We start from the raw sequence: 27,634 nt of genomic DNA, 5'->3' as shown, positions 1-27,634 counted from the left end.
TCACTTTGTGGAACGGTTTATTGTATGACATAGATGAAGAAATGTAAAACTCTTTCACATATGGTTTATAAATAATTGCTGACGTCAGAAACCGGTGGACCCAAATATGTATTAGACTAAACTTTATGGTCGTGTCTTAAAAACGTCTAGTTCTTCTTTGAATTTCTTCCACCAAATTTTGCCTGGAAACATCAACCTAAAATGAAAAGATATAGGAAACAAATTACATTGTAAAGATAGAAATGATGAGTACTAACCAACACACTGAAATGAGTAAAGGTGGACTGTACTCTGCCAGGGGATCTGTTAGGATTTACAAGGGGGTGCTGCAGGGGAAACCAAAAGGAATCAGATCTTTTTTTAAAATGTGTGAAGCTTTCCGATTGGTGCATGGACTCCCCACTTGTAATCATTATTTTCTGACCAGAAGTTTTCCCTAGCTTTGGTTATAAGACGATTAGCTAATGCTTGTTCCCATAGCTGTAACTGGGACACTAATGTATCATCGGCTAGAAAAATCACTACAAATCATCATTAATGGGGTTGTGCAGGTTACTAAAAACATGGCTGTTGTGTTCAAATACAGCGCCACACCTGTCCACAGGCTAAGGATGGTATTGCAATACAAGCTTCTGTGGACGGGTGTGGTGACTTTTTCCCCTTCAGACAGCAGCTGTGGCTTTCTAGTCCTGAATAACCTCATTATATAGGTTTGTCTCTAATTCTGCCTATAAACAGGAGCGCGAAAGATACAAATTTTAAGTCTCTTTCTTCTGAAGGTTTAATGCAGTATTTTCCTCGCTTTATAAATTAATAGTTTTGGCTAAAATTAAACTGTATTAGGAACAGCCTTATATGAACATCGCCGTACATACCTCTTCTCTTGTGGAAACGTCTCTCAGCTTTACGACTCCGTCTTTGAGTTCCTGCTCCCCAATAATGGCCACCAGTGGAATCCCGCTCTCTTCACAGTACTGCAGCTGATTCAGTAACTTTGGATTTTTTTTGTACAATAGTTCTGCCTGTGGGGACAAAAGAAAATGGTAAATGGCGATGTCCTGGAAACCTGGTTTTGACTTGTTGCCCAACACATTAAAAAAACATGGTCACATCATCATCCTTGGTATTTGGGAGGAGACTATAAAGTTATAATCCTTTCAGAAATCCTACAAGTGTGATCCATAATTCATGTTCTCCTTCCCCCAAGGAAACAGAAGAACAAAAAAGTATTTGTTATTTATCCCTTTTTATCTTATAACTGTTTTGCATATTTGTGTGCCGCTTTATTTTTATATCTTTTATTGTAAGCACTGTATATTTTTATATTAAAGATTAATATTTTTAATAAGTTTGATTCTTGTATGCCTTAAAGAATCCATAGCCCTTCAGATTGTCTGTCAGTAACATATTTGAGGACTCATCATCCCTTGTGTTTGATGAGTGGTGGCAGCGCATTAAAAAAAATTGTGGCGTGTGGACTGTCAGGGTGTGATTTATGCTCACTTTATAACCTAGAACAGACGATGAGTGTTGGATTGAGAGAGCCTTGCATGTGCACTCCACGTCACATAATGAGAAGTCTGTACGTGAAAGCGTATATGGTGTGTAGTGTGTGTGTATTAATATACTCCCCTAGCGCGGCTCTCACCAGTATCCAGCGCCGTTCCGCTCCTCTTCTCAGTGCTGTCACCGCTCTGCAAACTCTTCAGGACACACTATGCTTTGAGTGACCCAGAAGTGGCTTCTATGTAAGCCTATGGAGCGTCAGAACGAGGTGCCGTAGGTTTACATTGTAAAAGAGACTTCAGGCTTGTCTTATTTGTGCTGACATCACTGAAAAGAGGTGCAAAACGGCGCTGGTTTCCAAAGACAGTGGCTCTAGGGGAGTTTATTATTACACATCGTACACAAACACCCATTTAATGTAAAAAAAATTGCAGTTGACAATTGTATTTCTCTCAGCAGCCGTTCAAGATATCGTAGTGTCGTTGCATCACGTGATCAATTCAAAATCTTGAGCAGCAGCTAAGAAAACATATGGCGCAGGCAAGAGCCAGTCTGTAAGCCAAGGTACACAATGAAGGTGCTGCGGGGTCCACAATATCCTCCAACAGCTGATCGGTGGGGGTCTTGTATTCTTCTCTAGGGAACTTGAGCCTGCAATCGTTTGATTGCATGTACAATACACTGTATTACTTTAATATTGCAACATGCTATCCATTTACTGATCCTCCATGAAGCCCAGTAACAGGCTTCATTAATAAAAGTAGTGACAGGGACCATCAACACCCTGGGATCGAGTCGCGGACAGTGGATAATGGTACCTGCTCACCAATGGCCCATGCAGAACTAGCTTCTCTCGCTGTTGGCAGGCAGTCGCCGGCTGTGTACACAGTGGACACCTTGTGAGAATGCTCCATAACCCCCCATCCCCCTTTGTGCATCCAGGTATCAAAGTTACATTATAAAGGGAATACTGGGCAAATTCCATCTCATCCATTTATTCATGGTTGATATGGGGAATAACTGCGTAAATGTGGAGGTCGGACTCTGGCCAAACTGAATGGTTTTCCTAACTCCCGCACAAGTGAATGAGAATTACAGATACAGAGCAGCACTGTAAGCTACGCAGTATCCATAATTCTCTTCTATTCTCGTGTCCTGTAAGAAGGGTCACGATATACTGAAATTTTGTATCCTTCACAAAAATCAGATTTCACCGCAGCTGGAATACGAGGCTCTAACGTACACAGGACACAGGTCATCTACCTTGACCCCTGCATTCCACAGCTCAGATATAAGTTTCATTCTTTCTTCTAAAAGCTTCTTCTGAGCTGCTGCAACCAGAACCTGGGTGTCTGTGGTGCGAATCTTCTCTTCAGAAGCCTGAAAGGAGAAAACATAAAAAGAACTATGGGAGGCCATAAAAGATATAAATATACATACAGTGTTTCCAATAAAAGCTGATAAGGCAAAAAGTAAGAGTAGACCCATTATATTACTTACCTCGGCTTTTTGCTCCATGATGGAAAATATCCTCTCAATTCCAATACTGACACCCACACATGGAACTTTCCTACCCTTTGGATCAAACATCCCCACCAAACCATCATATCGTCCCCCTCCGGCTACACTGCCGACATTGACCGATTCCTCCGTGTGGTCATTCTGCCGTTGTTCTTGTTCCCCTTGATTCTGAAGCAGAATGGCTTCATAAATAACTCCCGTATAATAATCCAAACCGCGGGCCAAGCTGAGGTCAAAAGATATCTGCAAGGTGGGGAAAAACAAGCCACGTTTCAGTGTGAGCATAGTTGCTGAAAATTAGATGATTATTGCATTTACAAATATCGACTATGTAGCAGCATCAGCAATGCAGGAGTCTGGGAAAGCAGTACAAGGCCTCATACATACAGCCCTATTACATCCACATTTACGCTCCATTAGGTGTATATCTGCAATTCTTATAGAGTTCAAATAGGTCCGTACATATGGCGCCCAGCACGGCATTGTAGGATATCCTGTGGCTCAGGAGTATAGATATGGTACAGAACTCTGTGGGCCACCATAAGCCTCTGTGTGGTCCACCTGAGACCTAACAATTCAAACTGGAGCGGCATCTATAAAAAGAAGGTCACTAATGAGACGGTAGAGAAAGAAAAACTCTGTCAACAAGACAGAACTCAAGATTGGGTTCATCAAGAATGACATATGCTCAGTCATTATGGATCCACTGGAGAAATAGGTGCTAAATTTATTAAGACCATAGGGCCATTAGTGTTCTCACCAAGGTTATAACAATACCTCACCTTATCCGTAACTCCAAATAGTTCCAAGTACTGAAAGAGCGTTTTCATGTCATTCAGTCCTTCTAGTGCCAGCTTGTTCTTTGAGAGTTTAGCATCTTTTAAAAGCTTCTCGATGAGATCCAATCCACCTAAAATGTGTTACAATATTTAGGTTACTATACACGGAAAGTGCTACAAGGACAGGTTTTAGTCACTGATCTGAAAATTATGAAAAAAGGGAAATAACATTTTCAAAACCTCTCGATTTATTCAGTATTGAGCATGAGCGCCATTTGTAGAAATCCCAGCACTTACAGCCTTGACTGCCATCATGAGGGACCTCATCCCGACACTCTCAAAGCCCATCATAGTGCAGAGCAAGACAGCAGTGAAAGCTAGAATAGAGGTCTACTCTCCTCAGCAAGGAGTCCCACTTTTGTCTATGATGTAACGATATCCAGTAATGGGTCTAGAGACCACATGGGCAACACCATAAGTGGCCTTCAGGAGGGAATGTGATCGTTTCCCAGGAGCCCTATTTCAACACACCACCAAGTCGCGTAGTTACTCATGCTACTGTGAGCAGTTTGTGTAGCCCAAAACTTTCTACCACGGTCTACATAAATGTTTGCCAAACTCCAGTCCTAAACCCCCTCCCCCCAAGAACAGATCATGTTTTCAGGATCACCTTGAGATTGCATAGTTTCTGATGACTTGATCTTACGTGTTTCTGACATAACTGCTATTAGTCATGGGATATTCTTATTCCAACGGCAGTTTTGGCAAAAACAAGTAACAACTATTTTTTTTATTAATATAAAAAAAGAAAAAAATGCAAAAAATCAAGTACTGGCCCATTTGTGAAAGTCCTCTTTGAAGAAGTTTGCAGACTGAAGCGTTATGCTGTGCCACCATAACATCAGCGAGTAGGATGTGACAAGTCATGTGACAAGGCTCGTTAAAGGGTCAACATTGGCTTGTAGGATTGCTACCTTCCAATAGGTGGCACTAGAGTTCTAGTTCTCTTCCTCTCTGAAGAGGCAATTTGCATAATTATCAGTGAGTTTGTCACCATACAATAGACGTGTCGAGGCTTGACAGTTCATAAAGGTACCGTCACATTTAGCGACGCTGCAGCGATCTAGACAACGATGCCGATCGCTGCAGCGTCGCTGTGTGGTCGCTGGAGAGCTGTCACAGAGACAGCTCTCCAGCGACCAACTATGCGAAGTCCCCGGGTAACCAGGGTAAACATCGGGTTACTAAGCGCAGGGCCGCGCTTAGTAACCCGATGTTTACCCTGATTACCAGTGTAAATGTAAAAAAAACAAACACTACATACTTACATTCCGGTGTCTGTACCCCGGCGTTCTGCTTCCTGCACTGACTGTGAGCGCCGGCCGGCCGTAAAGCAGAGCGGTGACGTCACCGCTGTGCTTTACGGCCGGCCGGCGCTGACAGTGCAGGGAAGCAGAGCGCCGGGGGACAGACACCGGAATGTAAGTATGTACTGTTTGTTTTTTTTTTACATTTACACTGGTAACCAGGGTAAACATCGGGTTACTAAGCGCGGCCCTGCGCTTAGTAACCCGATGTTTACCCTGGTTACCAGTGAAGACATCACTAAATCGGCGTCACACACGCCGATTCAGCGGCGTCTGCGGGAGATCCAGCGCCGAAATAAAGTTCTGGCCATTCTGCTCCGACCAACGATGTCACAGCAGGATCCAGATCGCTGCTGCGTGTCAAACACAACGATATCGCTATCCAGGACGCTGCAACGTCACGGATCGCTAGCGATATCGTTGTTAAATTGTTCAGTGTGAAGGTACCTTAAGTCTACAAGGCCTGACTTACCATTATTTTGGACATATTCCCCAATCAGGTCAGCAGCCTCAGATGCCAGTCCCTTTTCTCCCACCATTTCATTCTTCACCTCATCCCATGGTGTCTGAAAAGAAGGAATTAAGACTATGGTAAAGGCACTTCTAAAATGGCAATAGCAGCTGTCACATGGTAATGTTCAAGCAAATGTGCAGAGGAACTGACTTGTGAACGTATAATCGGTTAGTAGTGGCCAGTATTTAGTAATGGGTCTCATAGGTTTGTCATTGGTATATAAGTCTGCTGGAAATACTGTCTGAATATAGTAGAGCATAGTAAGAGCGCTGTACAGCTGACATTTTCATTGTGTAATATAAACATTATAGTATTATTTTTACCTTGTCTAATTTATCCACCGAAGAGCAAATTGTTCGAAATTGTATGTCCGGTACACCACACACTGCAAACATCCCATCCAAAATCCTCCTGTCATTTACCTGCACAGAAAAATGTAATACAATTATTTCCATAATGACAGCAAGAAATAATTTACAACAACTATTGCTATTGTAGCAATGCCAGGTAGGCTAGGGTAAAATCCATGGCATCTGAATAGGTAAGCCTGGCTAAGCTCTTCATATAACCAGCCTGGGTGTTCATCTATGTCAGTCTGCTGAGGAAGCGGAGCAGACTGGATGTGTGTTGGAGCAGAAGAGCGAGACAGGCGAGAAGAGACTGTACAGGTCGTGTGCACCAAGCTGCAGGTATCACTGTTTGTTATGGATAATAGCCGTTCTGTTTGACCAAACTGGGACTAGCTCAGCGGTGTCTGAAGTAGTCAGGGTCTGTGTTTAGTTAGCGAATGGACAAGGCTAGAAATTTACGTTTATGGTTCGGTTTGATAATGTTCAACCTGTGAAAAATAATCGCATTGTTTTTGATACAAGAATCCAGTGACTGTCAACCTACCTACTGCCTCTTTCACACTTCCATCGTTTGGTCAATGTCGCAATGCGTCGTTTTGGAGAAAAAACGCATCCTGCAAAGTTGCCCGCAGGATGCGTTTTTTCTCCATAGACTTGCATTAGCGACGCAACGGATGCGTGGTGATTTTGCGTCCCGTCGTGACGAAAAAACGTTCAATGTAACGTTTTGTTCGGCCGTCAGAACTGCCATTTCCGACCGCGCATGCGCGGAACTCCGCCCCCTCCTCCCTGGACCTCAATGGGCAGCGGATGCGTTTGAAAAACTGCATCCGCTGCCCACGTTGTGCACTATTAGCACAACGTCCGTCGGGCCAACGATTTGCGACGGCCCCGTACCGACGGAAATGTGAAAGAGGCCTACCCGAGAGTGAATCCCTATCTATAGTGGAACAGCACAGGCAAGGAATATTATCGCTAACCAGAGATTCTGACTGTCGCCCCATCTAACCAGGCTGGCAATTGCTCATCAAATGAAGCTCGTTCGGTGATTCATTCATGCAGGCATAAAAATAATTAGTTTCAGCAGTACGCCGCCCTTGAGATATTCTGTGTGCGCACAACAATATTAGCGATCATTCTGTGAGCATAGAATGAACAACCTGTCTAGACAGGCCAGTTAACGACCACAGATCAGCTTCTATATGGCCTGGATCAGTCTTTGTAGAGTGAACATAAGTGAAGTTGGTTTAAAATGGTGGCCAATTACAGACACACCACAACGCAAGGCCACATGTTGCTTGTGTTACAGTGAGAAACCTGTGGCTGAAATGTGCTACCATGGCCTGCAACATCTCTAGACTTGTCTTCCATTGAGCACAACTAGGACAATTTTGGTCAATAATTGCAAAGGGAGCTGCCAGCAGCGGATCTTGATGATTTGCTCAAGAGCATTTAAGCAGCAGAACATTCCTGTAACAACCAGTAACAACCTAACTGATAGCAGCCAAGACACACGAGTGTGGAACATCTACTCAAATTGAGAAGTTTTGAAACTTTTCTTTCCATTTTGTCATCATTTGCAGATCAGTAACATGTCTATCCATCTTGTGGTTTCCATAATTCTAGCTTTCCTTCTGGGTGTTGCAATTTTAATTTTGAGAGTGTATTGATAACTATACTGTAATGGGCTACAATAGAGGCCCCAATACGCATTAAAGGGAACCTGTCACCCCCCCCCCAGGCGTTTGTAACTAAAAGAGCCATCTTGTGGCTACGTTCACATTTGCGTTGTTGGGTGCAGCGTCGTCGACGCATACCGACGCATGTGTCATGCGCCCCTATCTTTAACATGGGGGGGGGGGGGGCGCATGGACATGCGCCGGTATGCGTTGTACTGCATTTTACGACGCATGCATCATATAGACGCAAAAGACAGGGCGCAGAGGACGCTACTTGTAGTGTTTTCCCTGCTCCGAAATTCCTGATCTGTAGGATCTTATGACAACGCATGCGTCGCAAAACGCAGCGTTGTGCACATGCGTTGTTGGTTGCGTCGCCGACGCTGCGCCCAACAACGCAAATGTGAACCTAGCTGCTGCATTCTGACAAGGTGGCTCTTTTAGTTATTGTTCGTTGCACAGCAGAAATAATCACTTTTGAATTTGGTCCCTCATACCTGTGAAATCGCCAGGGAGGCAGGCCTTTCCCCTCTCAGCCAAATGGCTCCCAGCCGTCACTGCGAGAAGGGCGCCGCCTCCTCCTCGGCGTTATTCAGTTGTCCAGGCGCCTGCGCGGTCATATTCTGCCTTGGGCATGCGCTGTTCGCGCTGCCTGACAACTGACATCACTTGATGTCTTGTTTAGTGCGCCTGCGTGCACCCGCGGGATCTCGGGCCGCGCGTGCACGCAGGCGCAGTAAACAAGACATCAAGTGATGTCAGTTGTCAGGCAGCGCGAACTGCGCATGCCCAAGGCAGAATATGACCGCGCAAGCGCCTGGACAACTGAATAACGTCGAGGAGGCAGCGCCCTTCTCGCAGAGTGACGGCTGGGAGGCGTTTGGATGAGGGGGGAAAGACCTGCCTCCCTGGCAATTTCATAGGTATGAAGGACCAAATTCAAAAGTGATTATTTCTGCAGTGCAACGAACAATAACTAAAAGAGCCACCTTGTCAGAATGCAGCATTAGTGCTGCACAAGATGGCTCTTTTAGTTACAAACGCCTGGGGGGGGTGGGGGTGGGGTGTGACAGGTTCCCTTTAAACCAATGATGACCAAACAATTGATCGGCTCACCAGGCTCTCCCACTTGCCTGATACACAGGAGCACTCTCAGGATGGCCAAACATGCATATGTGATCTCTGCGAGAGCCACTACCAGAGTCCTCTGCCAGCAAATTATCTCCCGGAGAACTAAAAGATCGGGCCAGCAAATTCTAGAGGCCGAAACCTTCTTTACTCCAACAGATGATGAGTCCGAACCCCCCATACACAGACTGCTGACTAATCCCACCGATATTGTTGACTTCAGCTGACTTTAGTCAAATGTGTGTGGGGTTCCATAACAGGTGATAAATGTATGATCTTTTCGAGCACCTCCGCAGGCCCAATATTATCCAATGTGAATGGAGGGGGCATCTACCTACGATATCCTTTGATAATTCTGCTGGTTTGTTCTAGTTTGATTTATGTTTGTTGTAAGCAGTTTTCTCATTACTATGCCTGATTCCATAATGTTCCTTGACCCAATGCACCCAACTTTTTTCCTCCTCCATGAATCCCACCTCTTTTCCCCATTTATTAGCTGCTTTTGTATTAATCCTGGTCAAACCCATTCTCCTGCCCCTTTTTGCATATTATTTTTGTACGTATTTTCATTTTTTTATTTTGTGTTTATCACATATGTTCTAACATTTATCATGTACCTATATGAACTTTAGATGTTCTTAATAAAGACCATTGTCAGTCGTAATTTGGACCTTTCTATATGGGTCAAAATAAAATATCCAGTTATTGCATGAAGATCTTTGTTCATCATAATTTCAATGCGGAGGTCTTGTCTTTTGCTTGCATAAATGGAGGGTGGTCACGCATTTGCATTTCTACAGACAGACTATGGGACTGCAGGAGATGGCCAAGTACAACTTTTAGCTATCATAGTCAGCCTCTCACTGCTTCATTCAAAAGGACAACATACAGCCCGTCACGATTCCTCCGCTCAGTGTGTCTTGGACAAGATGACTGACAGCTCAGTTGTCCAGTCTGGTGCAAGGGCGTGCTGAGCGGTCAGGTGTTTTGATGGACAGTTTAACCATACAATCGGAGGTTCTGAGCTTTTCCAGGTCCAGGTGATTACTCCACTTATTAGCCGAGCTGTCAGTCCCCGAGTTCTGCCAGACATAGCATCTACGCAGTGGTTTGCCTTGTATTTCCGTGCTTTATTTATTGATATTTTGCTGCCTAACCTTGGACCTCATTCTGACCACCCACTTGCCTAGCCCCTTTGCTCTGATCCGCTATCTTCCTGGTATTCTGACCTTGGACAGTGACCTGACTTTGCCTTTTCCCTTTAGTTTACTATATGCTTTCTTGGAATCTGATCCTGGAGCTTTGACTACCCTGTCTCACGGCCTGTCCGTGAGTAGTGACTAGTGTCACATCACCTTACCTTAATTAAAAATTCTCCCAGCTCCAGTTCACTCAGAATTTCATGAACAATCTTCAGACATTCAGCATCAGGGATCATCGCATCATATTGTCCAGCAATGTCAAAGTCCTGGAGGCAAATGGAATACACACTATTTACTATCCATCACCACCTTATCGGCCAAATAACAGCTCTAAAATTCTGCCGAGTCTTGCCCTAGTTTTACTGCTGCACAATTAAAGTCGTGTAGCTCTACCATAAAAGCCTTCCATTCTCAGAATGGGCAGTGGGGCCTAGGAGTCCCATCCCCTTGCTCATAATCTTATGGTATATATATCCTAGCCACATACTACAATATTATATGATGGATACACCTAATTAAGCAGGTGATTAAAAAAAAAAAATTTACTTAGGGAGTGTTCGAGATCCCCAAAAATCCCTTCTGTTCCTCTCCTCTGACAATCAACAGGGACATGGAAACCAAGGCATGACGCTGGCAATTCTGTTCATGAGCGCACAGCTCTGACAAGGGTGACTAGGAGATTTCATATACAATACTAGCAGCTCATATTTTACTCTGTAAAAACAATGCATTCTCATAGAAGACCAGAATAGTCCACTACCCTGCCCAATATTAGAAACCTGACAAAATGGAGGATAAGTGAAGGCAACTCATGAAATTGGCCTTCAGGAAAAACTTATTGAAATCAATGAGAATATTGAAAGGATGTGGACACCTATGTGGTGAATTTAGCCTTCAGTGCATGTATATTTGCAATTGGGTTTCAATATATGTGCACCATTTGCTTCTATATTTACCTCTGGGTTGCAGTCTACTGCTGGCAACAGAATGAGTTACCTGTGAATCCATCAGTGAGCTCGCTTCAACATAACCGCTTGTCTTTTTCTGAGCTCTTCTAGGCCAACGTATTTCCACAGACCCCATCAAAGTGGAGCTGAACTATGTGGTCATAAATCAGCGGAGAGGAGCTCAAAAAAAAAAAAAAAAACAGATGAAAGAATTAGAAATGCTCCATTTGGAGTGAGCAGACTGACACATTCTATGGCTATGTGCACACGTAAAATAGTCCTCTGTGGATTTGAGAAGTCCGCAGGGCAAAACACCGCGTTTTTCCTGCGGATTTACCGCCGTTTTTGTGCGGATTCCACTGCGGTTTCACACCTGCGGTTTTCTATTATGGAGCAGGTGTAAAACCGCTGCGGATTCCGCACAAAGAATTGACATGCTGCAGAATGTAAACCGCTGCGTTTCCGTGCGTTTTTTTCCGCAGCATGTGAACAGCATTTTAGGTTTCCCATAGGTTTACACTGTACTGTAAACTCATGGGAAACTGCTGCGGATCCGCAGGAAAATCCGCATTGTGTGCACAGAGCCTAATTTAACCCATTCTGCAGCCAGCAATGTGCAGGGAGACAAAGTAGCCTGCAAAAACTGAAAAAGGATTTACAGCACAAAATATATACATAATCGTCAAACAAACAAAAAAAAAAAAAAATCCCCAAGCGTGTCTATTACAAGCACTCCTCTAAATGTGTATTATAAAATTAAACGGAACAGAAAACAGGATTTTTGGTTGCTTACCGTAAAATCTGTTTCTCGGAGCCTTCATTGGGGGACACAGGAACCATGGGTGTATGCTGCTGCCACTAGGAGGCTGACACTATGCAAATAAAAAAGTTAGCTCCTCCTCTGCAGTGTACACCCCACCGACAGGAAGTAGGATATTCAGTTAGTGAGAAAGCAGTAGGAGAAGCAACGTGTAAAAGAGAAAGAATAATAATAATATAATAATAATAAACTTTATCTACATAGCGCCAACAAATTCTACGGCGCTCCATAGATTAACAGTTTCAAACACTCAAAGAGTGTTCAAAGAACTCAAACGTATACAGTAAACAGAGCTGTTCAACTTGGGAGGGTGCTGTGTCCCCCAATGAAGGCTCCGAGAAACAGATTTTACGGTAAGCAACCAAAAATCCTGTTTTCTCTATCGCCTTTCATTGGGGGACACAGGAACCATGGGACGTCCCAAAGCAGTCCCTGGGGTGGGAAAAACAGACTTCCATCAGGTCCGAGGACTCACCACTGCTGCCTGCAGGATTCTTCTGCCCAGGCTGGAGTCCGCCGTAGTTCGGCGAAACGTGTAGATGGAAGACCAGGTTGCCGCTTTGCAAAGCCGTCGGCAAAAGCCCCGTGACGTACCGCACTGGAAGCGCCGACTGCCCGGGTAGAGTGAGCCTTTATCTCAGGAGGGGGCACTCTGTTCTTGACCCGGTAAGCTTCCAAAATTGCCGTTCTGATCGAGCGAGCAATAGTCGCCTTGGAAGCTGGCAGGCCTCTACGCACGCCATCAGGGATGGCGAAAAGAGAATCCATCTTTCGGAAAACGGCCGTGCTAGCCAGGGAGATCCTCACTGCCTTGACGGGGTCCAGCCTGTACAACGATCGCTCCAGAGGATGAGTCGGAGCTGGACAAAAGGAAGGTAGAACGATGTCCTTGTTGAGGTGAAAAGAGGAAAAACCACATCGTGAAAGGAAGGAAGGCAGAGGCCTGGGACCACCTTGTCCTGGTGGAAAATCAAGAAAGGAGGTCGGCAAGAAATGGCCGCCAACTCAAAAACGCGGCGGATCGAAGAGATGGACCTGAGAAAAGCCACCTTCCGAGATAGAACTGACAGGGAAAACTCCCTGAGAGGCTCAAAGGGGGGAACCCCTAAGACCAACCAACATAACCTTTAAATCCCTGCCTGAAGGAAAACCAAATGGAAGGCAGGGGAAGGACATAGGTGAAAAGCGGTTGGACTCGCATCAACGAAAGTAAGCCTTCCATGTACGATAGTAGATCCTGGAAGAAGACGAAGGCTTCCTAGCCTGGATTATAGTGTGACCCATCCGGGCCGAAAGACCGGACGCTCTTAGAACTGTGGAGTCCACAGCCACGCCGTTAAACTGAGCGACCGATAATTAGGGTGGCAGATCGGACCCTGAGACAGCAGATCGGGTCTGTTTGGAAGGCACCAGGGGTGTCCGCGAGAAGATTGACGATGTCCGCAAACCAAGACCTCCTGGGCCAATCCGTGACGATCAGAATGACCGACACCCATTCCGCCTTGATCTTTTTCGACAGCTTGGAAAGCAAGGGAAGGGGTGGGAACCGATAGGGGAGCACAAACTGCGACCAAGGAATGGCCAGAGTGTCAACACCACTGTGAGAGGATCGCGGGACCTTGGGCCGACCCGAGGGACCTTCCTGTTCAATCGGGACACCATGAGGTCCACATCTGGAGTCCCCCATCGAAGAACAATCCGATAGGAAACCTCCTGAAGTACCAGTCCCCTGCCGCGAGGCCCTCGCGGCCGAGGAAGTCGGCGGCCTAAATGTCCACGCCGGGGACATGCACTGCGGAGCTCACCAGGACCGTTGCCTCTGTCCGAAGGAGGATCCTGGAATCTCGGCCGAGGCCAGAGAACGCCGAGTCCACCCCTGGTGGTAGACATATGCCACTGCTGTGTCATTGTCTGTCTGGATTCAAATTGGCAGGCTGCTGAGAATCCTTACCCAGTGAAGGAAAGACAGAAACATGATCCGGGACTCGAGGACATTGATCGGCAAAGAGGACTCCTGCGCCGACCAACAACCCTGAAAAGAACAGGTGACAAAGCCCCGCGCCTCCGCCGAGCGGGCTGGCATCCGTTATCACCACCTGCCAGGGAACTGGAAGGAAGGATATGCTGAGAAGGATCTAATCTGGGATAAGAGAAGTGACCTCGGCCACCAGTCGAGGAACCGTTTGACCCGTGAGAAAGCCGGATCGGACGATGCAGGGAGAAGATAGACCTGTCTCCGTGTGATAGAATAGCCTGCTGAAGAAGTCTTGAATGAAACGGGCAAAGGGTGTTGCAACCAATCTCCTTAGGACCTTTAAGGCCCATCGGAAAGGAGGGGAGCCGAAAACCCTGGAGCAAGCGAACTTCCTGACAAAGGAGGGATATCCTGTCTTCGGGAAGGAAGACTCTAGTCCGACAAGTGTCGAGGAACATGCCCGGAGATACGAGGCGCTGAACAAGACGGAACTTCTTCCTGTTGACGAGCCACCCGCAACAGCTAGAGTGTCGGGAAAGATGGATAGACTTTCGGGAGCCTGAAACCGAAATTCCTGAGCCTTCATGGAAGCGATTACTGAACAAGGGAATATCATCCTGAAGTGTCTCCGACGAAACCTCCTGTTCAGCAAATTGAGATCCGGACTGGGACGAACCTTGTCGTCCTCTGTCAGTACAAAAAGATTCGAAGAGAAGCCTGTGAACCGTTGAACTGTTCCTGTTCTGGGACGGGAACAATTACCCCGGATCTAAGGAGGGAAACAATGGCTGTAAAGAAACCCGGGACTAGAGCGGGGTCTCTTGGAGGTTGGGATTCGAAGAAAACGATCCCAGGGCCGTGAAATGAAGATTTTGTATCTAGAGGATACAAGTGCCCTGGCCCATGCGTCCTCTACTGAGGAGACCCAGACGTCCCTGAGGAACAGGAGAAACGGGCTAGGGTCTAGTCGTGGGTCATGCCTAGGTGAAACTTCCAGTCCTGGACATGGAGAATCCACCTTAGGAGTAGCGGGAACGCCAGGAAGGAGTGAGTCGAAGAATACCTTCTCTTAACGTGCCTGTGGGCTCTGTTGCGAAAAGGAATCTGATGCCGCGAAACGATGAAAAAAAGGCCGAAAAGGATCGAAGTTGCCACCTAAGAAGAGAACTGGTGCCGCCAGTGGCGTCCTTAATAATTTCCAGCTTGGAACCGAAAAGACATGATCCTTGAAAAAGGCAGGTTCGTAAGGGACTTCTTTGATGACTCTTGAGCCAAACAGAGCGATGGCTGGCAACAACATTACTGGGTGTCTGAGCAGCAGAAGACGCGACGTCCAGGGAACAAATTATTCCCCGGCGTGAGTAATCTGGGTGGCAACTTCCGCCAGCCAGTCTGGTGGAGCTCCGGCTTGAATGCCCCAACGGAGTTGTTTTAGCCCCTTCGGATACCGACTTCGAAACCCAAGTGGAAGCGAAAGCCGGGCATAGGGATGATGCGGCAGGTTCGAGAGCCGAATTCACGAAGGATTCCATGATCCTATCGATGGAATCTGTCAGAGTCGCCCCACCTGACAGCGCGAGGACTGTGTTGGTGGCAAGTCTAGCAGCCGGCAGATCCACAGGGGGAGAGGTCGTTCTCCATCGCCTCTCATTCCAGTTGGCGATGAGATCCGGAGGAAAGAGATATGAGACTCCAAGACGCTTTCCTCTTTGAGAACGTCTGGTTGAATTCGCTCTTTCTCTGGCCAGAAGCTCCTCGATTCAGGATGAGGAACGAATCCCTTGGGAGGTAGTTTAGACCGTCTAAACGAAACCGCCTGATCTGCGGGTTTCGTAGAGGAATCTTTGTTGCCACTGGTCAGATTGGACGCTCCAATGAGGCTTTGAACCATATCCCTCATGTTAAGATATGGTTCGACTCCGGCCCCAAAATATCCTCCGAAGGCAGATCAGAGAAAGCCTCGCCTGACTCTGGGGGGGGGGGGGAGAGGATAAGGGGGAACTCGACCACAGAGAAGGACTGTGGGGCGAGATGGACCGAGAAGAGAACTCAGACTGGCGTTCCCGTCTGAATCTTTCGTGGCCTGTATTGGAAGACTCAGACGGAGCTCCTTGTGACCTGCTGGCTACTGTGGAAGTCTGCAGGGGCAACCAATCGAGCACGGACACAAGGGTCTGGGACACCCGTGTGAGATCCGCTACTGATAGAGACAGAGGGGAGGCCCAGCATGGGGTGGGGACTTCACTCTGAGGCGGAGCAGCAGGGGGGGGGGGGGGGGGGAACAAAATGTGGGTTGCTGCAGGCCTGCCTGAGGGGAGCTTGCGGTTACAAGGCGAACCCTGAAAGTGTTTCACTAAGACACAGGAAAAAGTAGGAGGCCGGGAGCGACCTCCCTTAAAATTAGACCGAACGGGCCCCTGAGGGAAATGTCCGAAGATTAGGGGTCTGAGTCAAACTGCGGTGCAGAGGTACTCACGGCAGACGCTGCGGTGTCCAGATGGAAGGCTGCACGGCTTGGAAGATGCTCCTCAGGAACGATAGCCCCTAGGAGAACAGGTAGACACATCTGGGGCACTCTTGTCCAGAACTTACTGCAGGCCTGAAGAACAGCAGTGGAACAGAAAGATGGAGCTGCTGCCCTGCGGCCTCTGGTGCAATCCGCGCAGATGATGTGCTGTGCCCCCAGGTGAAAATGCGGGCACGAGTGGAATCTCCTGCCCTGTGCTCAGCAGCGACGTGGAGGAAGGGGCGGAGTCAGCCCAGATGGCGCCGGTGGGCGGAGATTGCAGGGCACAGTTTGTCGGGCGGGAGAAAGCCCGCCCGAAGAAAGCGGAAGTGGAGGAGCGCGGTACCGGAAGTAGGCCCCGGCAGAAGCCGGGACCTAAATTAGAGGCCGGCGCAGCTGGAAAGGAGACCGCGGCCCCGGAACAGTGCACCGCAGAGCAGCGCGGCAGCCTGCCAGGGCCGCAGGGAGAACGGTATAGTCGGGACGCGGCACCGAAGTAGGCCCCGGCGGAAGCGGGGACCTAAATTAGAGTCTGGCGCCGCTGGAAAAAGAGACCGCGGCCCCGGAACAGTGCGCCGCAGAGCAGCGCGGCAGCCTGCCGGGACCTAAATTAGAGGCCGGCGCCGCAGCCCGCAGGGCGGCCGCAGGTGTCGGCGTCGCCAGAAAAATGACATTGCGGCCGCTGCGCAGTGCGGCCGCAGGGAGGGCACTGCGGCCCCGATGAAGGGAATAGCCCGTAGTGTAGAGCTACTGCTCGTCTTGGTGCCCCTGGGATCCCTTTTAAAATAAGATCAGCGCCGCCATAGAAGTTAGTGCAGCGCATTTAGGGACTACTACTCCCCCACACAGAGAGTAAGGGGAAGATCTGGAAATTTAGGGGAAATACTCACCTAAACATCCCACGCAGTTACTAACCTGAGGGGATTGAGACATCCACGGAGCTGATGGACGTCCTCGTCTCCTCCAACCGACAGGCTCTGGTGGGCGAGTGGGTGGGGGACGGAGCCAGGACCGGACTTCTCAGCACGCTTGTGTGCTAGGATCTTGGTCCTGGAGAGGGATCTATGAGGATACGGGGTGGCAGTACACGCCGTACTCATAGTCCGCATTGTGGGACTACAGGTGTGACTGCTCACCCTGTATCCCTCCGGAAAAACCTGAAAAGAAACGACGCACATTGAGGTAGATAAGGGTCTAATGAAAGACCCGTGTCCACCTCCTACTGACACTAAGCTAAACTGAATATCCTACTTCCTGTCGGTGGGGTGTACACTGCAGAGGAGGAGCTAACTTTTTTATTTGCATAGTGTCAGCCTCCTAGTGGCAACAGCATACACCCCATGGTTCCTGTGTCCCCCAATGAGAGGCGATAGAGAAATATGGACTGAAGCTTGCTATTTTAAGTAATATAATGCATAACACGTTTGGGCTGCATAATAGTTACACTACGTGGATAGATTGGGTCTCCTAAGACTTACACATTGGTAGAACTCTCTGTAGCGGCCTCTGGTCATGGCCGGGTTGTCCCGTCTGTAAACTTTAGCAATATGGTAACGCTTAATGTTGGTAATCTTGTTCATTGCCAAATAACGAGCAAACGGAACCTGGTGGAGGAGTGAAGGATTGTAACGCAGTGACGCCAAAAAAGGCTGGAGAAATGTAATAGAGATAGATATATATATATATATATATATATATATATATATATATATATATATATATATATATATATATATATATATATATCTCACACCCACACACTTGTACATGTGGAAAGCTACAGATTGAATGGAACTAAAAAAGCCTTCACTTTGACTATTTGCCAGCGCCATAGATTTTGACTGGGAAGGTTAAGTGCGTGTATGATGGTCCATCCTGTCCAATTTCTCCCCGCCATTTTGATGTGAAAACTGAGGTTGATCACTTCTTTTTAAAAGGATACAGTAAGATCATAACGTAGAGACAGCAATTCACCGCCCTGATCTTTCAGGTCATATATGAGCTTAGAGTCTTCTCCATACTTTCCAGTTAGCGTTTCCTGAAAAAAAAAAAAAAAAAAAAAACGGAGATCAGATGTCTTACCAAATAAAAACTGAAAACGGGAAGTCCATGCTACCCAAGACACATGTGCACACAAGACAGCTCTTCTGCAAAAGCCAAATGTGGCTGACCGTGCTTTCTACCATAGCAGCTCCATACATGTGTAAGGGGCATCCTGCAGGAAGATTCAGGAGGGGACACAGTGGTACACAAGTGATGTGGTCCCCTTATTCTCAGGATCAGAGGGGTACAAGAGGTCGGATCACCACCCATCATATAGAGATTTCCTATACACTGGCAATTACCATACGCTTAGCTATGATGTTCTGATTGCAGCTTTTGGTGAACAACTGGATGCACAGGAGCCGCAGATGACTCCCAGATATCTCTACATTTATGGGTTAATGCAGATGCACCTTATTCTGCAGAATATCACATTTGTCCTCATTACACCACCTGCTTATTCAGAGTTACTGTGCAATCCCAGTGATTACCCATCTCATGTCTACAGAGAGCACACAAGTGTTGTCACTGCTCCATTACCTTTTCCATAAGGTGGAGCTCCAAATTAATGTAATGTTTATCATACCACAGTAATATTTTACCAAGCTCAGCACTGAGGACTGATCAGTAAAGTGCTGGGAACCAGCGGTTATCCTCACACACTGGGGGGACAGCTCTCTGCAGCCTGTCCTCACCTTTCCTGGTTGGGATTATCAGCAGCTCTAATAAATTGCACCTATAATCATGGGCACCTGAAGGTCTTTCCAGGCTTAGTCTTCCCCACATGTAGTAAACATCACATCATACAACAGCTCTTCAAAGTCATTATTCAGTCCCCAAAATCTAGAGCCATTCTTCAAACAAGTGGTTGTACCACGATACAACCTATCTGCAACACACGGAAATCACTGCCCCATCCTTACCTTCAGCTCAAATACAGGCGTGTCGATGGTCTCAGCACCGTGGCGTTTAAAGCAGTTGATAATAGTGTTGAAAACCTTCTCTCGAATGGCCATCTGTTTGGGATTATAATCTCTTGTACCCTAAGAGGAAAAAAAAACAAACAAGCATGTACAGTCGCTTGCAAAAGAGCATGCCTACAACGGTGAACACTTGATTTTTTTTTTTATTATGAAGCAAAAAAAAAAATAGGACAAAATAACTGAAAACTTCAGTGTTCATAATTATTCACTCCCCTAAAGTCAGTACTTTGTAGAGCCTCCTTTTGCAGAAACTACAGTGGCAAGTCGCTTTGGATAAGTCTCTGAGCTTCCCACATCTTGCCACTGGGATTTTTGCCCATTCATCAAGGCAAAACTGCTCCAGCTCCTTCAGGTTAGATGGCTTCTTCTGGTGAACAGATATCTTCAAGTCTGACCATAGATTCTCAATTGGATTAAGTCTGGGCTTTGACTAGGCCACTCCAAAACATTTACACTTTTCCCCTGTAAACCACTGGAGTGTTACTTTAGCAGTATGCTTTGGGTCATTGTCCTGTTGGAAGGTGGACCTCCATCCCAGTCTCAAATCACTGACAGATTGAAACAGGTTTTGCTCAAGAACATCTCTGTATATCGCACCATCCATCTTCCCCTTGAATTGGCCCATTTTCCCTGTACTTGCTGCCAAAAAAAGATCCCCACAGCATGATGCTGCCATGTTTCACTGTGTGAATGGTGTTCTTGGGGTGATGAGTTGTGTTGGTTTGAGGCCAAACATAATGTTTACTTTGTTGATCAAAAAGTTCAATTTTGGGCTATTCTGACCACACCACTATCCTGCATACATTTGGGGGAGACTCCCACATGTCTTTTGGCAAACAAAATAACCCTTACCATTTGTATGTGCAAGTAAAGGCTTTTTTCTGCCCACTCTTCCATATACACTACCTCTATGGAGTATGGCTTATTGTGGTTGTATGTTCCAAAGGCTCTGCTTGGGAACTCTGCAGCTCCTTCAGGGTTACCTTTGGTCTCTGTGCTGCCTGTCTGATTATTGCCCTCCTTGCCCGGGCTGAGAGTTTTACCACACTGAATGTACGTGGGCAAATCATCAAGATCCGATGCTGGCAGCGCCTGTGAAATCACCGACCAATGATGTCCCAGATGTGAAATCCAGAGACACTGTCTTCTATAGTAGCACCTTTAGGCCACACAGGCTCCTCTTAGTAAGACGAGCAATATGCATCCTCGTGTTGTCATGTTGAAAAAACAGCTCCTGGGACACGACCAAATCAATGTAACGTTGAGCTGTGCACTTGGAATGAAGACTAGGGAGGTCCAGCTTCCATAGAGTATGCCACCCCAAACCATAACCCAGGAGTAGGACCATTGTGACGTTCCTTCATAAAGGTTTACATGTCATGGCACATGTGGCCTCCAGATCAACTTCCAGCTATGACTGCGTCCAAGACAAAAGCAGGACTCATCACTGAAGAGGATAGACCTCTATTGCCATCTTATTCTGCTACATAATAGCCTGCGAAAGTGGTGGTGTGAGGTCAATGGTCCACCTGTAATTGGCCGCCGAGCTCGTAGCCCAATGTCATGTAATCACCTATGTAACCTAAACGTGCTACTATGGCCTGCAGTGTCTCCAGACTTGTCTCCCATCGAGCACATGAGGGATGTCATTAGTCGGCAATTGCAAAGGGAGCTGCCAGCAGCGGATGTTGATGATTTCCATGCTCAAGTGCATTCTTTGCGGTAGAACATTCCTCACACAAACATCTGTAATCTCATTGATCACAGGCTGGACTGTAAATGCAGGGTTTCTGCTTATGCATGTGGCACTTTTAATTTTTTTAATACTCGATATAGAATAAATTGAGGTTTTGAAAATTTTGCTTCCATTTTTTTCATTATTTACATCATTACTATATCTAACAATCCTTTTATTGGAAGATATCACTGTACTATGTGCATTGCTCTAATGATATGGACACTTTAGGTTCAGGTAAAGGTGAATGCATTGACAGCTGCAGAAATCTACAAACCTAGAACAAATGCCCTGCAAGGCTGTAAAGGTGGCAGGGGGCACTTTAAAACAAAAATCTCAGCCAAATGATAACTATAACCAAACATTTACACAAATATATTTAACATGGATGGTGATAATCTGAAAAAAAATATATATATTTGATATGAAATGCTATCCCTCATGAAGGTTGGGTTTTCCACAGGATATACATTTAGGATCAACATAGCACAACAGGGACATGCCAATATCTATAAAGGAAATCTGTCAGCAGATTATTGCTACATAATCCGAGAGCAGAAGTTTTATCAGCATGAGATTATCACCAAAGGACTAGTAAACCTGCTGCCAAATAGTCCGACCAGTGATGGGTAGCTTTCTGCCTATGCACTGTGTACATTGAAAACTGCCAATCAGTGGTGAGGGCGGGGTTATACAGAGCTCAGCAGTCAAGGGAACTGGTAGATCTGCGGCAAATAAACTTTGTATCAAAACCGATAATCAATGTGTTCTTTTCCTTGGTTTATGGACTAATATGTATACCTTTGTATAAAAACCGCGGCAAGCGATGCACAGCTGGACTAAGTCTCTGCCCCTACATCATGCTGCTATTATAAGGGGTAGCAAAAACCTGGAGACAGATTCCCTTTAGGGTTTTGTTCACATGTGTTAGATCTACATGTTGCAAACTCCACATGTACCGTATATACTCGAGTATAAGCCGAGATTTTCAGCCCAAATTTTTGGGCTGAAAGTGCCCCTCTCGGCTTATACTCGAGTCACGGTAGCGGTGGGGTCGGCAGGTGAGGGGGAGAGGGCGCTGAGGTATACTTACCTAGTCCCAGCGATCCTCGCGCTGTCCCTGCCTTCCTCCCCGTCTTCTGTGCTGCAGCTTCTTCCCCTCTTCAGCGGTCACGTGGGACCGCTCATTACAGAAATGAATAAGCGGCTCCAACTCCCATAGGGGCGGAGCCGCCTATTCATTTCTCTAATCAGCGGTGCCGGTGACCGCTGACAGGAAGAGGCTGCAGCACAGAAGACGGGGAGGAAGGCAGGAACAGCGCGAGGATCGCTGGGACTAGGTGAGTATGTTATATTTACCTGTCCACGTTCCAGCCGCCGGGCGCCGCTCCATCTTCCCGGCGTCTCCATCTTCCCGGCGTCTGCGCTCTGACTGATCAGGCAGAGGGCGCGATGACGCATATAGTGTGCGCGGCGCCCTCTGCCTGATCAGTCAGAGCAGAGACGCCGGGAAGATGGAGGCGCCGGGACCGGACGCTGGGAGCTGCAATCAAGAGAGGTATGGGTTTTTGTTTTTTTTTTATTGCAGCAGCAGCAGCGGCCATGGCACAGATATATGTGCAGCATCTATGGGGCAGTATGAACGGCACACAGCACTATATGGGGCATCTGTGCAGCATCTATGGGGCAATATGAACGGCACACAGCACTATATGGGGCATCTGTGCAGCATCTATGGGGCAGTATGAACGCTGCAGAGCACTATATGGGGCATCTGTGCAGCATCTATGGGGCAGTATGAACGGCACACAGCACTATATGGGGCATCTGTGCAGCATCTATGGGGCAATATGAACGGTGCAGAGCACTGTATGGCACAGCTATGGGGAAATAATGATCTATTTTTATTTTTGAAATTCACCGGTAAATGCTGCATTTCCACCCTAGGCTTATACTCGAGTCAATAAGTTTTCCCAGTTTTTTGTGGCAAAATTAGGGGGGTGTCGGCTTATACTCGAGTATATACTGTATCTTAAAAAAAAAAAAAAAAATCAGATTTCTACTGTAGTTTTTGTGCTAAGACTACATATTAATCAGTGGGTCTATCTGGTATATGGTGTATTTTACAAGAATACTTTTATTGCTAGTCTACGTAAAGATTTTCTATAAACCTTATTTCCTGATGAATACAAGTATATACTAATCCAGACATGAAAGGAGAGAGAAAAATTCACTTTAAAGCGACAACCCCTTGTTAAATGAAACCGTGCCCCATGTACTCAAGTCATAGTACGATTCATGTATCCATTACAGACACTTTTGCTTTTCTAGCAGATGTTTCATTTCAATCACATTCTTCCTATGTGACATTGTCGTGTGTTACTTTTTGCTTTGCGGCAAACAATACTTTTCGTATATATTACCTTTGGGGTCTTGAGAACAAACTTGTGTTTTCCATCATCAGGTCCCAGCTTTGCCTTCAGCTCTAAAAGTTTTGCAACTTCTTCTGCAATCTAAGAAATAAATAATGATTACTGCAGCACAACTCTGTACTGCGGAGAGAAGCACAGAGGCCGGACAGGTGTGTGGACAATAATCAGACAATGACCCGCTGCTCACATCACATTGTGTTACACTCATTGCTTGGTTTTTGTTTAAATATTGGAGAAAATGAAGGATATACACTGACACCAATGCCATGATCTTTTCATTTTCAGATTGATGGTGACTTTTACATTCTGCAGGATGTGAGCAGATCTGTAAGCCAAGCCTCGTGTTTAGGTGATACGTTTACTGCAGTAAAATCCTAACATCCGGCTTTTCATCACCATGAGGATACAATAATCAATCTATGCAGTGAGAACATAAAATGAATTAAATGCATTTATTCAAATACAACGTTCGAACACAAACTTCACATCCATTGTAAATATGCACCAAATGGTTAAAACAGCACTGAATGAGAAATCGCATCGCCTCCATCAGATCCTCCGTCATAGACGACCCCACGTCTCATCGAATTATTAAGGCTGTATATTTTAGGAGTCTGCCCATTATATTCCGACTCCACAGTCCTGGGTGTGAAGTGACTCGTGAGGTCCTGGGATTTATACACGACTCCCTCCTCATCTCACTAAAGGTACCGTCACACTAAGCGACGCTGCAGCGATACCGACAACGATCCGGATCGCTGCAGCGTCGCTGTTTGGTCGCTGGAGAGCTGTCACACAGACAGCTCTCCAGCGACCAACGATCCCGAGGTCCCCGGTAACCAGGGTAAACATCGGGTAACTAAGCGCAGAGCCGCGCTTAGTAACCCGATGTTTACCCTGGTTACCAGCGTAAAAAAACAAACAGTACATACTTACATTCAGCTGTCTGTCCCTTGCCGTCTGGTTCCTGCACTGACTGCTGGCCGTAAAGTGAAAGTGAAAGCACAGCACAGCGGTGAGTCACACAGCGGTGACTCACCGCTGTGGCTGTGCTCTGCTTTCACTTTACGGCCAGCAGTCATTGCAGGAACCAGACGGCAAGGGACAGACAGCTGAATGTAAGTATGTACTGTTTGTTTTTTTACGCTGGTAACCAGGGTAAACATCGGGTTACTAAGCGCGGCCCTGCGCTTAGTTACCCGATGTTTACCCTGGTTACCAGCAAAGACATCGCTGAATCGGTGTCACACACGCCGATTCAGCGATGTCTACGGGGAGTCCAGCGACGAAATAAAGTTCTGGACTTTCTTCCCCGACCAGCGATCTCCCAGCAGGGGCCTGATCGCTGCTGCCTGTCACACTGGACGATATCGCTAGCGAGGACGCTGCAACGTCACGGATCGCTAGCGATATCGTCTAGTGTGACAGTACCTTAAGAGATGTAAGACTTCACTGTGATCTTTACTACCCTTCATAAAAGGGGTGATGAGCGGAGAGTGCGGCACTGCCCTGAGCCAGGAGGATGATGAAACAGATCTGTGGATTACAGCGTTCTCCTACACTGGGCACTGCACACACAGGGCACACTACTGGGCACCGCCACATGCCTGCCAGCACTAAAAGCCCTATTTCACCCATCTGACACTGAAGGGGGGCTGAGGCCACTGTGAACACACCTTAAAGGGGGGGCGTCTGAAGTAAATATTGTTATTACAATCTACTATATAATTGTCTAAGGGTCACTTCCATCTTTCTGTCCTTCTGTCTGTCACGGATATTCATTCTGTCACGCTCCGGTGACTGCTCCATGCAAGCGCCAGGTTCCGGTGGCAAGGATGGTATGGGAGAAGGACCTGCCCTCGACATCACGGTCATGTGACCAAACTACAAGGAGCCCTCGGAAGGTGAGTATGTTTATTTTTTATTTTTTAACCTGTGACATACGTGGCTGGGCAATATACTACGTGGCTGGGCAATATACTACGTGGCTGGGCAATATACTACGTGGCTGGGCAATATACTACGTGGCTGGGCAATATACTACGTGGCTGGGCAATATACTACGTGGCTGGGCAATATACTACGTGGCTGGGCAATATACTACGTGGCTGGGCAATATACTACGTGGCTGGGCAATATACTACGTGGCTGGGCAATATACTACGTGGCTGGGCAATATACTACGTGGCTGGGCAATATACTACGTGGCTGGGCAATATACTACGTGGCTGGGCAATATACTACGTGGCTGGGCAATATACTACGTGGCTGGGCAATATACTACGTGACTGGGCAATATACTACGTGGACATGCATATTCTAGAATACCCGATGCGTTAGAATCGGGCCACCATCTAGTAGTACAATAGTCATTTTGGATTAAAGTGTAAAATGATTAATTTAATAAAAATATGTAACATTCCCTGTCTAAACAAAGCGATTGTTTTATACACCTACTTCCGTTCTGATGACATATTGTTTGAGAATTCCCAGTGCATGCTGGGATCCTGAAACAGGAAATCATCATGGGGCAGAAGCTATGGTCACTGTCCCCACCCTGAAACAAAGAGTCATCAGTCGGTTTCAGGCTATGTGCACACGTAGTTTTCAGCTCTGCGGATTTTTCTGCAGCGGATTTGGGAAATGCGCAGGTAAAAGGCACTGTGTTTTACCTGCGGAATTACCACGGATTTTATGCGGATTGCTATTATGGAGCAGGCGTAAGCAGCTGCGGAATCCGCACAAAGAATTGACATGCTGTGGAATGTAACCCGCAGCGTTTCTGCGCGGCTTTTTCCGCAGCATGGGCACTACGGATTGCGTTTTCCATAGGTTTACATTGTACTGTAAATGCATGGAAAGCTGCTGCGCACCCACAGATCCGCAGCAAAGTCCGCAACGTGTGCACATACCCTCAGGGCCTGGGCTGGTCACTGCTCTGCTGAGCATGCGTCAGGTATCAGTTCCGACATATGCCTAGTAGGATCTTGTCACGGTGCTACATTGTTTTTAATGCATAGTGACAGTGCACTCCCTTAAAACTGACCCAGGCCAGGAAGGGGATAAAGGCAGCCTGCCATCAGCAGGGCCGAAGTGATGTGTAGGGGGCACTGCAGAGTGAAGCTCTGTCCTTGCTGTCCCACTGGGCTGCACACTGCTGTCCACCCCTCCCCCCGGACTGTACACAGGAGCGGTGACCACACTGCCGTCAGCCCCTCCCCCCGGACTGTACACAGGAGCGGTGACCACACTGCCGTCAGCCCCTCCCCCCGGACTGTACACAGGAGCGGTGACCACACTGCGTCAGCCCCTCCCCCCGGGCTGTACACAGGAGCGGTGACCACACTGCTGTCAGCCCCTCCCCCCGGGCTGTACACAGGAGCGGTGACCACACTGCTGTCAGCCCCTCCCCCCGGACTGTACACAGGAGCGGTGACCACACTGCTGTCCACCCCTCCCCCCGGACTGTACACAGGAGCGGTGACCACACTTCCGTCAACCCCTCCCCCCGGACTGTACACAGGAGCGGTGACCACACTGCCGTCAGCCCCTCCCCCCGGACTGTACACAGGAGCGGTGACCACACTGCCGTCAGCCCCTCCCCCCGGACTGTACACAGGAGCGGTGACCACACTTCCGTCAACCCCTCCCCCCGGACTGTACACAGGAGCGGTGACCACACTGCTGTCCGCCTCTCCCTCCGGGCCCCGCAGGCCGCACTGTGTAGCAGCCATTCCTCCGCACTGTCCCGCACTCACCTCCTCGGCGCTGGCCTTCTCCTGCTTCAGTTTCCGCACCTTCTCTCCCTGCAGTGCTGCCGCCTGCTCCAGCTCTGCTCTTTCCGCCATGCTGAATGCTGACCGCACACACGCAAGAAGCCGGCGCTGAGAGCCGCGCATGCGCAGTGCAGGGTGGAGTGCGGCGCTCCCGCGGCGGGGCCGCCCATTGTGTCACGTGTCACGTGTCAGCGTCGCTACAACAGAGTCCCGTCACATCAGTGTCTACACCGGAACGTATGTGCACACCCCATGGCTCACACCTGCACACCCCATGGCTCACACCTGCACACCCCATGGCTCACACCTGCACACCCCATGGCTCACACCTGCACACCCCATGGCTCACACCTGCACACCCCCATGGCTCA

General features: G+C 47.5%; 1 protein-coding gene across 1 annotated transcript; it reads right to left on the bottom strand.

Moving 5' to 3' along the window:
• HARS1 (histidyl-tRNA synthetase 1) lies at window positions 1-27,387 on the bottom strand. The gene is made up of 13 exons (XM_069763760.1): window positions 27,246-27,387; window positions 23,479-23,568; window positions 19,261-19,380; window positions 18,237-18,332; window positions 17,773-17,898; window positions 10,205-10,312; window positions 6,011-6,109; window positions 5,646-5,739; window positions 3,810-3,937; window positions 3,007-3,270; window positions 2,770-2,886; window positions 876-1,022; window positions 1-196 (listed from the first exon to the last, which is right to left on the bottom strand). The coding sequence occupies exons 1-13, from the start codon at window positions 27,384-27,386 to the stop codon at window positions 137-139; spliced, it is 1,590 nt and encodes a 529-aa protein (XP_069619861.1). The 5' UTR covers window position 27,387; the 3' UTR covers window positions 1-136.
• Window positions 27,388-27,634: the final 247 nt, after the last annotated feature.

This window comes from Ranitomeya imitator, chromosome 4, assembly GCF_032444005.1.
Source record: "Ranitomeya imitator isolate aRanImi1 chromosome 4, aRanImi1.pri, whole genome shotgun sequence".
NCBI lineage: Eukaryota > Metazoa > Chordata > Amphibia > Anura > Dendrobatidae > Ranitomeya > Ranitomeya imitator.
This window is presented reverse-complemented; position numbering and strand designations above follow the sequence as displayed.

Bases quoted from the DNA above. Each gene is read 5' to 3' on its own strand.
- HARS1 (XM_069763760.1), bottom strand. From the start codon at position 27,386: ATGCGCGGCTCTCAGCGCCGGCTTCTTGCGTGTGTGCGGTCAGCATTC. The intron at 23,569-27,245 runs GTGAGTGCGGGA...TTTATTTCTTAG, and splicing joins AGAAGGCCAGCGCCGAGGAG to ATTGCAGAAGAAGTTGCAAA. The intron at 1,023-2,769 runs GTAGATGACCTG...TTGTCCCCACAG, and splicing joins TGTGGAATGCAGGGGTCAAG to GCAGAACTATTGTACAAAAA.